Source organism: Amblyomma americanum, chromosome 1 (assembly GCF_052857255.1).
Source record: "Amblyomma americanum isolate KBUSLIRL-KWMA chromosome 1, ASM5285725v1, whole genome shotgun sequence".
Lineage (NCBI taxonomy): Eukaryota > Metazoa > Arthropoda > Arachnida > Ixodida > Ixodidae > Amblyomma > Amblyomma americanum.
The window spans coordinates 193,215,633-193,230,374 of NC_135497.1; the positions used below are offsets into that span (position 1 = coordinate 193,215,633).

Here is a 14,742-nt window from a genome sequence, read left to right on the forward strand (position 1 = left end):
CGCACCATAGCGTCCCTCAGGGGCACATGTAAAGCCCTTCAATGAAGCAAAAGTAACGAAAAGCTTTGAACTGTCCGGCTTCCCTCCTCTCCTAGTGTGCAGCCATGTAACCGAGCCTCCCACTGGCCGAGGCACTGTGGTCACATGCTAGTGTGCGCTTTTTGGCTCCGCAGCAGACGGCGGCACCATTGTCAAGGGTAGAAATCGTGCTTCGTTTTCTTTTTGTGCGACAGAGTTTTGGCGGAAGCGTTTCTCGAGCTTTGACGGTGTCTATGTGCTGCGGCGACGCCGAGCTTCTGTTGCACTTACAGGTGCAACAACCGAAGAAGCAGTGGGGAAATGTTTTTCGTCATTCCGTCCAGAAAAAGCAATGCGGCTCACCGAAAGGTTTGGCTTCTAAGATCGAGCAGGAAAACATTGATAATGTGCTGGATACGCCACTTCAGGGTGTGAGTGGCCGTTTCTTCAGCTGCCGCGTGTTTTTAGGAGGATTTGGTGTGAAGCGCGAGTGACTGCCGTCTTAAGGCATGATTGTAGATGAATTCGTTCACTTTTTCATGATTGTGGAAGAATTCGTTCACTCCCGGGCTACGAAAGCCGTGCTTCTCATGGTCTTAGCCCCGCCGTTCACACTGCTGGCTCTGCTAGGGAAACTCTGATGTCGCAGGCATTACTTGTAGTATTGGTTTGGTTGTAGTCGGACTCGAATCAAAACTTGCGTTTCATGTTGTTTGAGCTCCACTGTCTACGCTCCTAACGGTGCAGGTCTAGGTTTCATGCTGCGCACATCACTGAATGTATTTGTTTTGTTGCAGTTGGACTCCTTTGCTCACCAACTCGATATTAAAAAGACGGTTCTCGCTATTCATGCTGCTCGCGGTGCAGGTCTAGCTTTGACGTTGCGCGCACTGCTGACCATATTTGTTCTTGTAGGGTTCATACCAAAATCGGTCGTTACTGTTAGCACAGCAATGGTAGCTATCGGTTGAATACTCCATATCTGCGTGGATAATACTTGAGAATGCAAGCGAGAATCTCCGTTAAACGTAGTTGCATACATTTGCTTCTTGTGTTTTAAATTTTCGCGTCAAACAACTTCTGAAACGAACAACGCTTTTCTTCAAACGGGGCTGAGTAAATTCGAATTTTGGTTTTTCACCGCTTGAATTATTTTTCATGCTGCTTCGGCCGAAAACAATTAATGGCGGCAGACCAGGCTGCTGCGTGTTATGCATAGAAATTACACGAGGAAAGACAATGCCCTCTTACCAGCCATTATTGCATATGCTGACCCAAGATGACAATCACCTAAACAAACAACATTCTAGTGAGTCATGCAGAGCTGTAGCTGCGCGCGAAGCAGCGTTTGCAAGCCTTTTCTATTGCTGCTACTCAACCAAGACAATTAACCCTACATCAAAATTGTGCTCACAACCGTGTTAGAGTGCGTAACTAGGGAACCGTATTCACCTATTTACAAATAAAAAATAAGGGACTACCGTCAGTCGGATCCATTTAACGTTAGCCTGCAAAGTGTTCTAGGTATAGTAACTCCGAAATAACCGCTAAGCTTTCCTGCACTGACAAAAAAATTAAGATGAGTAGGCACCTACGCACAGCCGACTGCAAGAGCAAACACACCTTTGAGAGAATATATTACGTCGCCATCCGTTCATATAAACCCTAGCACGCGTGTCTAGACGTATGTCAAGCCAATTCCTTTTGGCGGAGTTAAATTTTTAATAAGATTGGGGCAAAAGACGCCGGTTGAAAAACAACACTCCGAGGATGTTCACTGCTGTGCCGCGAGCTTGCTCGCGCATGCCACTTCCGCCGTATGCACCGCAATCTAAGCGATTGCAGTAAAAAAAGTTCTGATAAAGCAGTGCAACGTGGGTCGGGGAAATTGTTTGGGTAACTAATTTCTTGTCTCCCATGCCATGATATCATTGTGGCTGAATCGAAGACAGAAAATGCAACAAAAAATTTATTCGGGCATGTGATCCACTGCGCGCCAAAGCGAGAGCATCCGGAAATAACACTCTGAAGGTGCACTGTGAGCTCAGCCGCACGTGCCCCCTCCACTGTGTGTACCAAGATTAAAGCGATCGCAGTACAAAAAAAATTTGATAAAGCAGTGCAACGTTGCTCGGGGGAGTTATTTGAGTACCTAATTTTTTTATTATCCCATGCCATGATCTCATTTCGACCGCAGCCAAGGCAGAAAACGCACGCATGGTCAACTACATGCCAAAGGCGAGCATTTGGGAGCGTCTCCTAGCTTCCCCCAGCCTAGGTGCCGCCACTGTCGGTGCCCAGGAGGAGCCGAGAGAAGGACCAGCGGCATAGGAGGGGGAGGGAGGAGATGTCGTTACTTTTATTTCATTGAGGGGCTTTAAGCACATGTGAACAGTAGCGCCATCTAGTGACAAGACGTCAAAGCATATCAACGCTGAGTCGAAGAAATTTTCACCGTAAATTACTGGTAACAAGGGTGGGCGCATTGTAAGCCTTTTTTTGTTCCAAGAAAAACTACACAAATAGAAAAAAATGTAACAAGTGACATAGCTACAGAACTGCTTTGCCAGGTGTTGTTGCTATGAGGAAAACATAGTGCATTTAGTTAGGCCTAAGAGCTTGAAAATCGCCGATTGAAAAACAAGGGCTAGTTATCGGTTATACCTTTATGTGTGGGTGAGAGAGTGCGAAATAAAAGCGAACCGTTAACGGCTGAGCGAGCTATCGCGTCGAAGAATCCAGAGACAACATGTATTTATTCCAAAGCAGGGTGCCGCCATCTTGTCAACACATCCCATAACGTGCCCGTAGAGAGCGCACACAACGGTTTGTAGTGTGCGTACACCCGCAAGACACTGTGAGATACGTAGCGTTCTACACATGCACATTTACTGCCCGCAGAGTCGCTGCATGCGCTCAACTAAATGTGTCTAATAGCTGCCTACTCATCAAGAACCAGTGAGAATTTGAAATTGTTACGCAGCACATCCGCCTTCACCACAATGATTGCACTTGTAAAGCATTCAGTTAAGCATGAAATGTACTCACATTGCGGCTTTTCTTGATGGCTTCGATCAGCTTCTCAAAGTTGGCCTTATCCTTATCAGCCTGAAAAGCAAGAACAAATTAAGGTGATGCCATGCACAAGGCGATGCGATGCTATGCAGTTTAGTGTTGCAAAAAAATTACAGTTTAAAACATCCAAATTTTTTTTAAAAACTGCTAAATGAATTGGAAATTTGTATCTAACTACAACTACTAAACAGCATAGATGTCTACTCTGACCAGACTGAATTCACAGCATATACAGCAGAATACTTCAAATTTATAAGCATGTAAGTGTGTGTCAACCTTGTGTAAAGCATTGGGGCAGTCCACTGCATAGCAAATAAAGCTAGCTTCTAACGCAGCCACACAGACCTAGAAGCAAAACAAACCCAAGCACCTTGCATGAAACCAATCAGCTGTATCAAATCAAAGGTGTCTTTTTATTACATGAAAAATACTCGAGTACTCCAATGAATGATGCGCACTGAACAAAACCACATTCCTGTTCCTTGAATAGAATGTCAACTGAAACTGCATAAAAAGACAAATAACAGATACCGTAGATATCTACAAAGATTACTGCAGCAAGACTTATCTAGTGTGTGCTAAACTGCCAATACAACGATTTTTTAAAATTTGTTAGTGAATAAAAGCTGCATTTTGCATTCTGCTCTAAGGAAGCTTACTGTTGAAAAAATTCCAAATTATCCTTAATTATCATTTTAAACACTCGAAATTTCATTTTAAAAAGGGCCCCCAAGACTCGGGTAAAGCATTTTAGTTTTTATTTCTTATTTGCGTAAAGTGCAACGAGATGATGGCTTGGCACCCATGAGTGCATCAAAATTATTCTAGATTTTATCTCCTTCAGGAAAGCAGACTTTGTTGCAGTGGTGTCAGAACATAGCCGAGCCTTCAGCAGCAGACACAAGGTGGCAAACAGCATTGGACATTTCCTCAGTGAATGGTGGAGCATGTGGCTTTGAGGCTAGCAATTCATTTCTTTGTCCTCCATAAAGAAAAAAAAAGTAAAATGTTAAGTTTTGAACCTCCCTTTTTTTTACACACAAAAAAAAATACTGGGCCTAAATGGAAAAAAAGCATAGATAATGTTAGAAGTGTCAGTTGCTACTTGAAACTTCCAACACAGTGGTGCAACAAGCTGCAAGACACTCCATGGGGGTGCCTGATGCCACAAGCAGCACAAAAGGCTACCGCAACTGTCTGACAAAGTATACTGCAACCAAGAGCTGAATTGCAGGCATCACTTCAGAAGCCTGCACAGAAGCAGTTGTGCAGCTTTAAATGCTCTTAGCTTGGCTACTCCAACAGCTGTGTCTTACTGGTACTCACATATGGGGCAGAAACATGGAGGCTGACGAAAAGGGTTCAGCTTAAGTTAAGGACAACATAGCAACTATGGAAAGGAAAATGATAGGTGTAACGTTAGGAGGCAGGAATACGGCAGTGGGGGTCAGGGATCAAGCACAAATTAATGACATCCTGCCCAAAATCAAGAGGAAGCAATGGGCTTGGGCAGGGCATATAATGCGAAGACAAGATATAACATACGGCCCTTAAGGATAATGGACTGGATTCCAGGAGAAGGCAAGCATAGCAGGGGGTGGAAGAGATTAAGAAGTTTGTGGGGATAGGGTGGCCGCAGCTGGCACAGGACAGGGTTTATTGGAGAGATATCAGAGATGCCTTTATCCCACAGTGGGAGTAGTCAGGCTGATTATTATGATGAGCTCGGCTGCTACCGCACCCTATAAAACAATTTTAGCAGTACAATGTTCCCACACAAAGCCTCCAGAACCAACAGTAATAAGCTTTCCACTCAATGAGTTAACAGCTCTTCAAGAACACTAGCAACCAGCTAGCATTTTAATTGCCGAGGTATACACACACACTATAAAACTTAAGTACTTCGAGTCCAACTAAACCCAGTAATGCCCAGTGTATCATGTATGATACAGATTGTACAAATGCCCGTAGCTTTTGATTATGCTTGTGAAATAATGAATGTACATAGTACTGTGCAAAGAGCATTTTCCAAACCCACTTCTCAAAGCGAAGTTCAAGTGTGAACTTCCAAAATTTTGAAGGCCTGATGCAAGATAGTTACTACAAAAGCTAACCCTTTCTAAGTCATTTCTACGTCCGCGTCTTTCGCGCTGTTTAAACCAAGTATGAACCACCAACTAGCCCGCACGTCTACCCTTGTAACCCTTCTAGTAAACCTAAAATCACAATGAGCATGAACTTCCAAAGTCCTGAATGCCTGCTTCCAGATCACTTGCTGCAAAAGCTAACGTTTTTAATAAAACAGCCTAAAGTTATAATGAGCATAACTGCTGTATTCCCTCCTGCTGGAACGACCTCGAATTCCTCTATTGATAAATGGTACCACCCTAGGCTTCTGTGCAGCTTCACAGTTTTTTATGCTAAGAAATTAGCTTATTAGTTGTAATTACATAATGACAATAGTTTTCTTCATGAACACACCGGTTTCTTCATATAACTGCAATGCAGAGGCCAGTAACAATGAAATACAGCTCAGAACCTTTATCTGACGTTTTCATTCCCATAGCCACCACAGGGTTAAAGCGGTACTGCGGTGTTTCCCTCAGTGCCGATCAATCTGATTAAATGGATTCAGAATGTGTTCCAGAGACCAGCACAAAAAAGAATCATTGAAATTGGAGTATGGAAATGAAAGTTATAATTAGAAAATTCAAGCTAAAAAGATCAGACAAAAGTGCGTTTCATTCAGCCATCTTGCTCACCCAGTGCTGAGACTGGGCGAAACCAATTATAATCACGCCTAGCACACACTCAGCAGAAGCTTGTATGCAACTGTCGCTTTGCTGGGGCAGCCCACAGCCACGAATTTTGACCTCGTCGCCCAAGACGGGGAAAGGATGACTGACTCAACAAAGGAAGCTGCTCCCTGATGTTTCTTTGTTGGTAGGATTGGAAGGTTAACACTGGTCCCCCCCAACCTCACCTCCGCTCATCTGTCTGGCCTTTTTTTTGCTGCTTTCTTAATTCAGCTTGAACAACAGTGCTCAACCCCATGAAAGTTTGAAATGGAATGGAGCCACCCCAAGCATTATTAGTTTTCATTCCCTTTCACTGCTTCTTAGTTTTTGTGGCATGCGAAAAGCTTACAGCACTCAGAGACATAATATTTTGGACCAATTTCGGAAGTATTAAGGAACAAAGTTTCAAATTGGACACCCAACCAAACGAAAGGCAGCACACAAACTGGACACCACCTCATTTCCGCTGCCGCAAATGGCTGCTGCATTGCGACACCATCGGTTCAAAACAAGCATTTCTGGAGAAAATTAAAATATTAAATAGTATTACGACTTCGGTGATCTCTTTGGGTGATCAGGCGTCACAATGTCCCTTAATTTGCATACAAAGAATAAAGACCTCATGCTTGGTCTACGTCGCAGGGCCTCTTTAAGACACTACAGAGCAAGGCATTAGCTGAAACTCACCTTGTCCCTGACCAGCAGAGTAATAGGTGGCGCTTGTGCCTCGTTTTCTTTGCCAGACTCCAGCTGCTTGAGAAATTCAACTTTCTTCTTGCTAGCCAGAAAGCAGATAGCTGACTCGCACAGCACCATGATGGTGTCCGTCAGCTCATACCCAAACAACCAGGTCTGGTGCATGAGAAGGCATACATTAGTTTTGCACGTTGGAGCACTTTCTGAGCTTTCACAGAGCAGCTACTAATGGTAATTCTTAACAGCTCTCTAAACAGGTCAACTACAGTCAAACCACTGGTAGAGAGAGAGAGAGAGAGAGCAGGTAGATCAGTTTTCTTGACAACACAAAGTTGAAACACAAACAACAGTGGAGGGGGGGGGGGGTGAGCCTTAAGGTGCTTAGGCAACATTTCAACAAGGACTTATCTTCATCTGGGCACAGTTAAACAAGTCGAGCACCATGTATGCGAAGACTTGTGCGAATGCAAAGGCAACAGCGGCAAACGACGAGCGGCACTGTCGCACTAAGCGCTTTGTCCATGTCACTTGGTTTATCGGTCAGTTCTGCATCATACAAAAAATTTCACTAGTCACTCGAAAGTCCCCTTGCAATTAGCCAATCAGACCCTCACTGGCTGTTTCAGGTCTGCCACATTGGTCTTCTCCCCCCACCCCCCACCCCACCCCTGAATATCTGTTTTCGCCTCAACAAGTGCACCATTCTAGCATTGTCTGGCTCATCCCCACTGCTGCTGCATCGCCACTCTAAGAAAATATTTCTTCCATGGGAGCTGCGCAATATTTAAATGAGAACAATCTGCTTGTCTGTAATGGAGGGCTAACAACTGGAGTGGGTACACTCTGGGGTGAGATGCGTGTCAAGCCGCAGGTACAAGCACTCGATCCACAGTGCCACTCCTCTGCAGCTATAGGTACCGAATCATTTGTGGCACATATTCTCACTTGCATTATTTCCTCACTTACTAACAGATCGAGGTGACAGTTTACGGGAGTGTTTAATAAGCCGGGGTGTGCAGGGACCGAATAAAAGCACCCCCACCTCATAATCTGTGACTTCCCGCCACTGCCGCTACACCGCCGCCATAGAGAAAATATTTCTTTTGCCCTGGCTATGAGGCAGACCCGCAAGAGGCATGTTTACTATGCTGGAGTGGGCGAGCACCAAAACAGCTGTGCCCGTCGCCTGCCACCTTCACTTGCTTGGGGGTTGCCCACTAGGCAACGAAACGAATGACAGCATTACTTGCAAGCAGTAAATTGCAGTACAAGCAGTTGGCTGAATATGTCATGAAATGAAAAAAATATTTTTCTTAGAAAAAACCGTTTTAGAGTGTTTTGTAAGAAAAACCTTATTTTGATTTCATGACAGAGTCCGTCAACTATACCAAACATTTATACTAACAATACATAAATACATCAATACCAACACCAAACATCAGCAACTCTAGCAGACATGATACGTTTGGCATTTGCTACAGAAACATCCCAATCATTTCATGTTAAAAAAAAGAAAAAGCCCAAGTTAGCATACCCGTACAATGCTGCTACAAAAACATTTCCTACTTCACTATACACAGCAGACCAGGCACTAGCCACACAATGAGCAGGTACTGCGATGCTGCCTTTCACTGCCACCTGCCATGCCTTCCAATGGTTAACAAGGGTTAATGCAACAAGGAAAGATAACAAAAGCTCCAAACCACAAAGGCTTGGTGCTACTCACATGAGTAGCATGCGAGCAAGATGAGGTCAGCAAATCCTGCTCACGCTTTACTGAAGCTTCACTCCATCCGCATAAAGTTATACCAGGCATTGACTACTTCCTTGTTTGGTGCAACAATGTGCAGAGGAAAGTTTAGTTTGGTTCATAGGGTTTGAAGTCCCAAAGAGACTCAGGCTATGAGGGACGCTGTAGCAGAGGGCTCTGGATAACTTCGATCACCTGGAATTCTTTAAAACGCACTGACATCGCAAAGTGCATGCACCTACATTTCGTCTCCATTGAATGAGACCACCGCAGCTAGAATCGAACCCGCGTCTTTTCGGGTCAGCAGCAGAGTGACATCAGCAGAGTGCCATGACCACTGAGCCACCATGGCGGCCGCCAAGTTTAGTGAAGGGGCAGCAGCACCACGACAGCATGAAGAGTGCTAATGCACCACCTTCAGCACTGAAGCCCAATGCAAGTCATAATAACAAGTTCAAGCAAATCCTTTCAACACCACTTGTTTTCAGCAATAGAAAACGTACAAAAAGCATCAAGCAAATGGCACTGATTGTTTATATTGTTCATAAAACCAAAACAAACAACCAAGACAATAGATAAGCCTAAGCAACAATCATTTAACCAAAAAACTTGTACAAATTTCAAGGACAGACAGTGTGCATCACTAATTCACGCCCGACTACCTGGATGACCATCATCAGGTGCTCTCACCTGGATGGCTGTGGACTTGCTGTACACCACCTCTTCATCAACCCCAACCGCAGAAACAAGAGCATCCATTTTACCCAATGAGGCATAATTCTCATCTGGTTTCTGCAAACAAGAACACAGTGAAGAATTCATAAGTATAAATAGCTTCTTAAACATTCATAGAGAATTTTTATAACTTTTCTGCAGTCAGTCAGCCAGCCCATAATTACATGATATGGTCACTAAAAAAGCCCAGTAAGCATCTGCCTCTTGGAAGACCAAAATTTTCTTCAGGAACAACAGAAGTATCATGATGCAATGTCAGCACTAAACACAGTCCAAGGCATCGTGTCAGTTTCATGCATTTCAATAAAAGAAGTTTGCTGTCTGCACCACCATGTGAGAAACACAACAAAGAAAGGCGACCCAGGCAATCTATAAACAAAGAAAAAAAACAAGCTTCTTAGCTAGAAAACGATATGTAGGTTAGAAAGTCACTCTGATACCCTAGAAAACGCAACGCATTCACAGTACGTGAAGCTATGCCCAGTATTGACTCCAAAACCATTCCACAGGAAACAGTAATGAATGAAACTGCAATATTTTAACCTCACAATAAAGTCTTCTGAAGCTGTTTCAAAATAACGGAGTAAACGTTAGTTTCCAAACAGCACTATTACAAACACAGTTTATGACATCTATTGCTAGCAATCGGCATTTTCTTTGCATGCAAAGATAATTTCAAGTGGACGCGACATCTTTTAGCTTAATGCCAGATGCAAGAAAATCGAGATACACAGGCCTAAGGCTAACAAATTATTGAGGCCAGATACAAGCCGAGTTAACACAAAGCCCCTGCATATTGTGCTTAACTGGATTTCACAATTCAGGTACCTGTGAGTGCCTATGCGGGCTGGGCCTGCAACTGTAGGATGGAGGCTCGTAAATGCACAATTATGGCTAGCACCCAGCGACAGCTAGAAAAGTACACAGGGATTTTTTTTTTTCACAACCAATGCATTACTTTCCGACTGCACAATGCCTTTGCAGAAAACAGTAGGACGGAGGCTCTTAAGTGCACAATTATGACTAGCAGCCAGTGACAGCTAGAAAAGTGCAGATGTTTTTTTTTTTTTGAAATGTAGGGGGACATGTCATCAGTTTTGTCACCCGTAAAAGTAAGTAGAAGGAAAGACACGTTAAGCACAGCGCGCCATGTGCAGTGCTCGACAATGTAAGCTATGCATATGGCTGTTTTCTACTTTCCTGATTATTTATGCAGTTGTAACCAAACCTCCAAATGTGTGTTCGATGCCCATCGACCACGTGTTTGTTTTTCCTTCTACTTTTCCACAAACCTTACCATGCAATCTTGGACGCCAGTAACTGATAAGCGGCATGTATAGATGGGGAATGACAATTTCACTGCGCGAAACACTTCTTTCCCTCAAAAATGGCAATATATAAAAAACATTCTGAATTCTACAATGCACTTATCGAGAAGTGCCACTATAAGTAGCAGGTAAAATAACGCACAGGTGTGAGCTTGCATAACATTGGTGACAGATCAACGCGCACGAACCTCTTCAACGGGCAGACTTTGCTGCTGACAACAGCAACATAGACGGTACTGTAGTACAATATCAGCGCAACAGCAAAGAAGCAGTCACTCAGAAACTTTAAAACCTTCAACGGTCCCCTCTCCCTACAGCGGGGGCCATACTAACGGGGTAGCGAAGCGAATGGTTGCTTTGTTAAGGCGCAAGAAAGAAATGCAGCCCACACTTTACACTAAGCACGGTCGGTAACTGCGCTATTCGACGCAATAACGACTTATGTAACAGCGACACTGCAGTTCCTTGCAGCACTTAGTCGCCTGGCGTGTAACCAGACACCACAGTGCTTTAATGCATTCCTGTCAATAGCATAAATGCTGCAAATACGGCAGAACTGTTCGAGGTCGAAGTAAGCTTCCTTCCTCTGGATTTAGACCACGAAGGCAAAACACGCACAAACACGTGCCTCGTCTCGCAAGCTGAGTGTAGAGCTAAAAGACTTATCAAATGAATGCGACAGCTGACGCACGTTATGTTAGACGCTCGAAATCTAATTCAAACAAAGCGACTGATCTGACGACAGCACGTTTCTTTGTACCTAACATCACTCAATTCAGATACGGACGGGAACAATGTACTACTCCGACTATTCACAGCAGCATGACACAATTCGCTGCAAGGTAATACTCTTTGCAAGGTGGAGCGATGTAGCACAGAATTCTTACCTTCCACGCGGCGTACAACCGTCGTATCCGCCGGTAAAAGGTATCTTTATTCACAGTCAAACTCGCCATTGCACCTCAACAACCAGCAAATGGCGGTATTGCTTGGTTCGGAATGGCGCGAGAATGGAGCCCCTAAAAATGCCGCAAGTTGGCGCTAGCTGTGGTCAAACCATAAAAGTCAACTTAAACATCGCAATTTTAGTAGCTTGTAATCTTAAAATTTTACCATTTGCATAGTTTGTAAATAAATTTAGAAGTAAAATAAAAACTCAACAAAATGCGCCTATAAATGCATTTAGTGACTGCATAAAATTTAATAGAGTCTGTCCTGAGCCAGCCCAAGTCAAGCCAGTGCTCTTCGCTTCTTGCTTTGGTATATGCTTGGTGCGCTTCGCGGAGTTTCTAACTGGTTCACTGAAATAGGAGCGGGGAGAACTGGAGAACTGACAAGTGCAAAAGGCGGCGGCCGATTTCTCGTTGAAGTTGCGTAGTACACCTCGTTGGTGGTCTGTGACCCTGCTGACCTTGCCCATCGAGCAGTGCTCCACAATCGCAGCTCATGTGCCTCCTGTGCCGGCACACTTATTCGCTGCACGAGCTGATCCAGATTTTCAGCTGTTAACATTGAAGGCTCGCCTGAGTTCCTAAATATGGGTTGAATGCAAACACTGAAACGCCCATAAAAGGCAGAAGCATCGTGTAACCCAAGCATCATGTTCGTCGTCAACCGTCCAAGAGCATATCTGCGGCTGCATATGGAGCCCAGTGTCATGACTTCTGCAAAAATTGTGGATGACTATTCTAGTCTTGCTGTGGCTTGCACCTGCTTGCGAAACAGCATCTGAAAAATCTCCGCAGACATCGACTCAGGTGTCATCTATACGGACGTCAAGTAATAGTTCGTCGAACGCAGCAGCCAACGTGTAAGCTGGTTTATCGCATGGATATCTGGGACGCGTGCAGTAGCTTTGGCAGTAATTGGCTGGGTGTATTGATATGGATAAATTAAATCTAGATAATTAGATCTAGCTTGACATATTACTATGTAGGTGTAATTAACTTCTTACATAGCTGCTGGTTAATAAATTTCACTAGCGTTTGTAGTCGTAAATAGCAACGTACTTTTCGGGTAGGTGTCGACAAATGTAAACGTTCTAGGAAGTGTGTACGCTGATTGCCTCAGTGTAAAAGGGCGCGGGTTTTTATTCCTGCAGTGCCAATACCAGTACAGTACCTGTGCTTAGTTCGACTCGCACGGTAAATAAGGTGTGATCTGTGAGAGATTTTACCTTGTTAAAAAAAATTGTCATCCTGACCTAATCAAACGTTAGCGCATTCATTTTGTGAAATACAAGGATTTTTATTTCGTGTTTTTTTATACTAGTTTCCGCTCTAACAACTGAGTTCTGTTTTGATGCCATGTGTCAAATATTTTTACGACATTAAAAGCATATACCTTGCACATTGACACAAACATACTAGAACACATCTTATGAAAACCTGTTTTATGTTAGCCTTGTTTCTTATTTATAGAGAAGAGGGACATGCAAAAGAAAAGGCATACAGGAATAAAGACGCTGCAACTTGTCTTTCTTTATGTACCAATTTTCTGCGACTGTCAAGTTAATGATAGCACAGCCAGAAGTGCCACATTTGTAGTGACACATTTTCATGCATGGGTGGCTTCTTATAAACACCTTGTGTTTTGGCATTGCAGCGTAAAATGTCATAATTCCCACTTTGGCTCATGTTAGTTACCTCTCCCCTTGTCTGAGTGGCTGTGGCATCCAACTGTCGAGAACTGATTCGTAGCTTTGTCCTTGCCTCAGCACTTACGTTTCAGGCCACCGCGGTGGCTCAGTGGTTATGGCACTCGGCTGCTGACCTGAAAAGACAACGGGTTCTATTCGGCCACGGCAGTCGCATTTCGATTGGAGGCGAAATGTTAGTGTGTCAGTGCACGTTAAAGAACCCGAGGTGGTTGAAGTTTCTGGAGCACGGCATCCCTCATAGCCTGAGTCGCTTTGGGACGTTAAACCTCCATAGACCATAAACCATAAGCTTAGGTTTCAGTGGACATGAAATGCAAAAATACCTGTGCACTGAAGTATGGTGTATGGGAAGGAACCCTAATTTGAAATTAACCTGAAGTTCTCCTTTACAGTGTGCCTCACAGCCCACATGCAACTTCAGCTTATAAAAATCCATTAATAATAATAATAATACTTCATTGTTGTTAGCTATGCATTTCTCAGCTTTTCTAATTCTTAATTTTTGCCTATGTGCAGAACAATGTCCATATCAAATGGAACAGACAGCAATGTTTCAACAATTGCTGTGACAACATCTATGCTTCCTGCTCAGCCACCAGAGCCAGTTCTTCCACAGAAGGAATCTGCGGAAGAAGAGCATCACTCTAGCATGACTATCTTCTTTGCACTCAGCGTCATAGGTGCGTAAATGCCCATTTTGGGTAATGCACTTTAAATAAATTAGTAGAGCATATCAGTACAATTATTTGCATATTTGGTTGAACAACTTTCAAGGATCTTTCACAACACAGGCTTGTTTGCAACTTAAATTCTAGAAAAAAATTTTTTGTCTTTTGCTCTACTTGTGACACATTTGGCATAATTACTTTCCCAAAGGAGTTCATGCAGTTAAAATGAAAAACTTCTATCATCAGTAAGCTCAGGCTTTGGAAGAGTAAGTTTGGTGAACTGAGTGAACTGGTGCTGTTATCCGGCACATACCAATGCCAAATGCTTACTACATTAAGGAGATTTCAGTGTGTAATTTCCTCAATATTCAAACCAGCAGTACAGGAGAATTTTGAAATTGTGAAAAATATACAAAGGGACTGTGGGTTGGTACTATATTTAACAATAGCTCTTGACCTGATATTCAACTTTCCACACTGATCTGATTCATTGCTCATGGATAAACATTTTGTGATGAGTGTTTTATCAATGCCTTTCAAATTTGAATTTAGATTTTTTTTTTAGTCTCTGCTGCAGTGCTGAGCAGGCAAGCCAGTGGGTTATTACTCTTGTGGTTTAATCTATATCTGTACGTTAAAAAAAAAAGAGCCCTCGACAAAGTAGTTGTGCGAAAAAAAAATGTAACAGACGGCAAGAATAGTGTCCAGTCCTGGTATGAAAGGTTATATAGCATGTCTTTGCTTAACATTACCAATTTTATGTGATGCTTTACGCTGTAGCAAGCATGCAAGTGTGCTTTATGTTGAAGCTTCTAAAGCAGTCTGACATTAATACAATCATTGTCAAAAATGTTAAGGCCACCACTTTTGCTACTGGGTCATGTAGCAGCACTCTTGTGCCACCCATGTCACTCCTGAACACCAGGAGAAGCCGCCGCGGTGGCTGAGTGGTTATGGCGCTTCGCTGCTGATCCGAAAGCGCGGGTTTGATCCCGGCCGCAGCGGTCAAATTTCG

At 43.5% G+C, this 14,742-nt stretch overlaps 2 protein-coding genes across 3 annotated transcripts in view; one reads left to right on the forward strand and one right to left on the reverse strand.

Annotated features, from left to right (window-relative positions):
- Positions 1 to 11,413, reverse strand: part of dre4 (SPT16 homolog, facilitates chromatin remodeling subunit dre4) — a 93,001-nt gene extending 81,588 nt beyond the window's left edge. For both annotated transcript variants that reach the window (XM_077648153.1, XM_077648152.1), the window contains exons 1-4: positions 11,288 to 11,413; positions 9,028 to 9,129; positions 6,579 to 6,743; positions 3,067 to 3,126 (exon numbers count right to left, since the gene is read on the reverse strand). In XM_077648153.1, coding sequence (XP_077504279.1) covers positions 3,067 to 3,126; positions 6,579 to 6,743; positions 9,028 to 9,129; positions 11,288 to 11,356 — 396 coding nt within the window. In that variant the 5' untranslated portion in view covers positions 11,357 to 11,413. The remainder of the gene's footprint in view (positions 1 to 3,066; positions 3,127 to 6,578; positions 6,744 to 9,027; positions 9,130 to 11,287) is intronic.
- Positions 11,414 to 11,867: 454 nt separating this feature from the next.
- Positions 11,868 to 14,742, forward strand: part of LOC144114422 (sodium/hydrogen exchanger 8-like) — a 35,213-nt gene continuing 32,338 nt past the window's right edge. Inside the window, 3 exon segments of the mRNA XM_077648154.1 lie at positions 11,868 to 12,078; positions 12,080 to 12,210; positions 13,576 to 13,739. Coding sequence (XP_077504280.1) covers positions 12,001 to 12,078; positions 12,080 to 12,210; positions 13,576 to 13,739 — 373 coding nt within the window. The 5' untranslated portion in view covers positions 11,868 to 12,000.